A 1,472-nucleotide genomic window follows, 5' to 3' on the forward strand; every position below is an offset into this window, starting at 1 on the left:
GGCGGCCTGCCCCCAGGCCCATCTCAGAGCCTGCAGTGTGCCATGCCGGCAGGCCTCAGTGCGGGGACAGCCTGCCGGCTGCACCGCAACAGCATCCTCTGCCCATCACAGTGTGGTGGCCATCCCGGCTGGGGAAAGGGTCACCCAGCAAAGTCTACTGGCAGTGGTGGAGGAAGCACTTGGGACCGCACCCAGGCTCTGAGCTAGCAAAGCGACGCTTAGGGCATCCCACAAACATTCGGGGCCCACTGAGCCTCCCCACAGGGCCGGTGCGGGCTGCTTGCAGCTGCCTGCAGAAAAGAGGGGTGAGAGAAATCCAAGCTAGCAGCAAGCCCTGCTGGGAGCTGTGCGGCTCATGGGGCGTCCACACCATCTCCATGGACCCATGCCCCTCCTCGTCCAGCCCCCATGGTTTTAGCCAAACGGAGGGCCCAGCCCCACCGACTCAGCTTGGCTTGTCCTAGCAGAGCCAGGGGGGTCCCCACCGTCAACGCTCTGCCTGCTGTTGCCAGGCATGCCTTCTTTGCCAGCCCCCGCAGGGATAGCCCCCTCCCAGCGCACAGCATCCCTCGCCTCGGCAGCCCCACTGCCGGCCTGCTCTGCCCCCGCTGCTTGGCCATCTTAGCTCCTTCCTCCCTCACCCAGCACGCCCATGCCCTCCCCAGCTCCATTCTTTCCCCATCTCACCCATTGTGCAGGGGAAACCACCGCCCCTGCTGCCCTCCTTCCCTGCCACGGCCACCAATCCCTCCAATAGTGCTGGGGGACTGTGGGGTCCCCGGGTACTCACGCTGCCTGGAGACAAGTGGGGCTCCGCTCAGCAACCGCTGGGCGCGGGCGGTGAGATGGGGGTCCGTCAAGTTGGGTGAGCAGCTCCTGCAGCCAAGGCTGCTGCCGAGCCTGGCAATCAGAGCAGGTCTTTCCCCACCTCCTTCCTCCCCTCCTCCTCCTCGTCCTCCCTTGTCTCTCTCTTTCTCTATTTTTTTTTTTTTCCTTGAGGGCCAGATACTGACGTTTCGGTGTCTCTTAGCAACTGCCTCCACATCTCTGAGCAACAGGAGAGCAGGATGTGGAGCTGCAGAGCGATGGAGACGGCAGAGAGGAGCAATGCCCCCGCGATGGGGACATCCTGCTTGGGACGACTGTGTGGGATGGAGGATGACAGGTGGCACCTGGCCACGCAGTGACCCCAGCCGGTCCCCAGCCGCCCTCCTTGCTCCCCCAGCCCCAGGGAGCACTCCTGTATGATGGGGTGAAGCAGGGCTTCCTAGATCTCAAAACAGAAGCAAAATACGTGTCACTAGAAGAAAAAATAAGAGCAAATTAGGAGTGATTTCACCCAGCTGCCTTCACCCCAATGAACCCAGGCTGTAGAGACCTGGTGGCCAGGGGGAGAGAGGGGGGTGGAAGGGCTGTGTTTCCATTTAAAAACTGTTACTCTGCTCATTTCATATGGTATTTTGTGTACTCCT

At 61.4% G+C, this 1,472-nt stretch overlaps 1 protein-coding gene across 1 annotated transcript in view; it reads right to left on the reverse strand.

Moving 5' to 3' along the window:
• LRRC55 (leucine rich repeat containing 55) overlaps positions 1 to 1,436 on the reverse strand; it is a 2,689-nt gene extending 1,253 nt beyond the window's left edge. The window contains exons 1-2 of the mRNA XM_019615479.1: positions 791 to 1,436; positions 1 to 290 (exon numbers count right to left, since the gene is read on the reverse strand). Coding sequence (XP_019471024.1) covers positions 1 to 22 — 22 coding nt within the window. The 5' untranslated portion in view covers positions 23 to 290; positions 791 to 1,436. The remainder of the gene's footprint in view (positions 291 to 790) is intronic.
• Positions 1,437 to 1,472: the final 36 nt, after the last annotated feature.

Source organism: Meleagris gallopavo, chromosome 5 (assembly GCF_000146605.3).
Source record: "Meleagris gallopavo isolate NT-WF06-2002-E0010 breed Aviagen turkey brand Nicholas breeding stock chromosome 5, Turkey_5.1, whole genome shotgun sequence".
In the NCBI taxonomy this organism is placed as follows: Eukaryota; Metazoa; Chordata; class Aves; order Galliformes; family Phasianidae; genus Meleagris; species Meleagris gallopavo.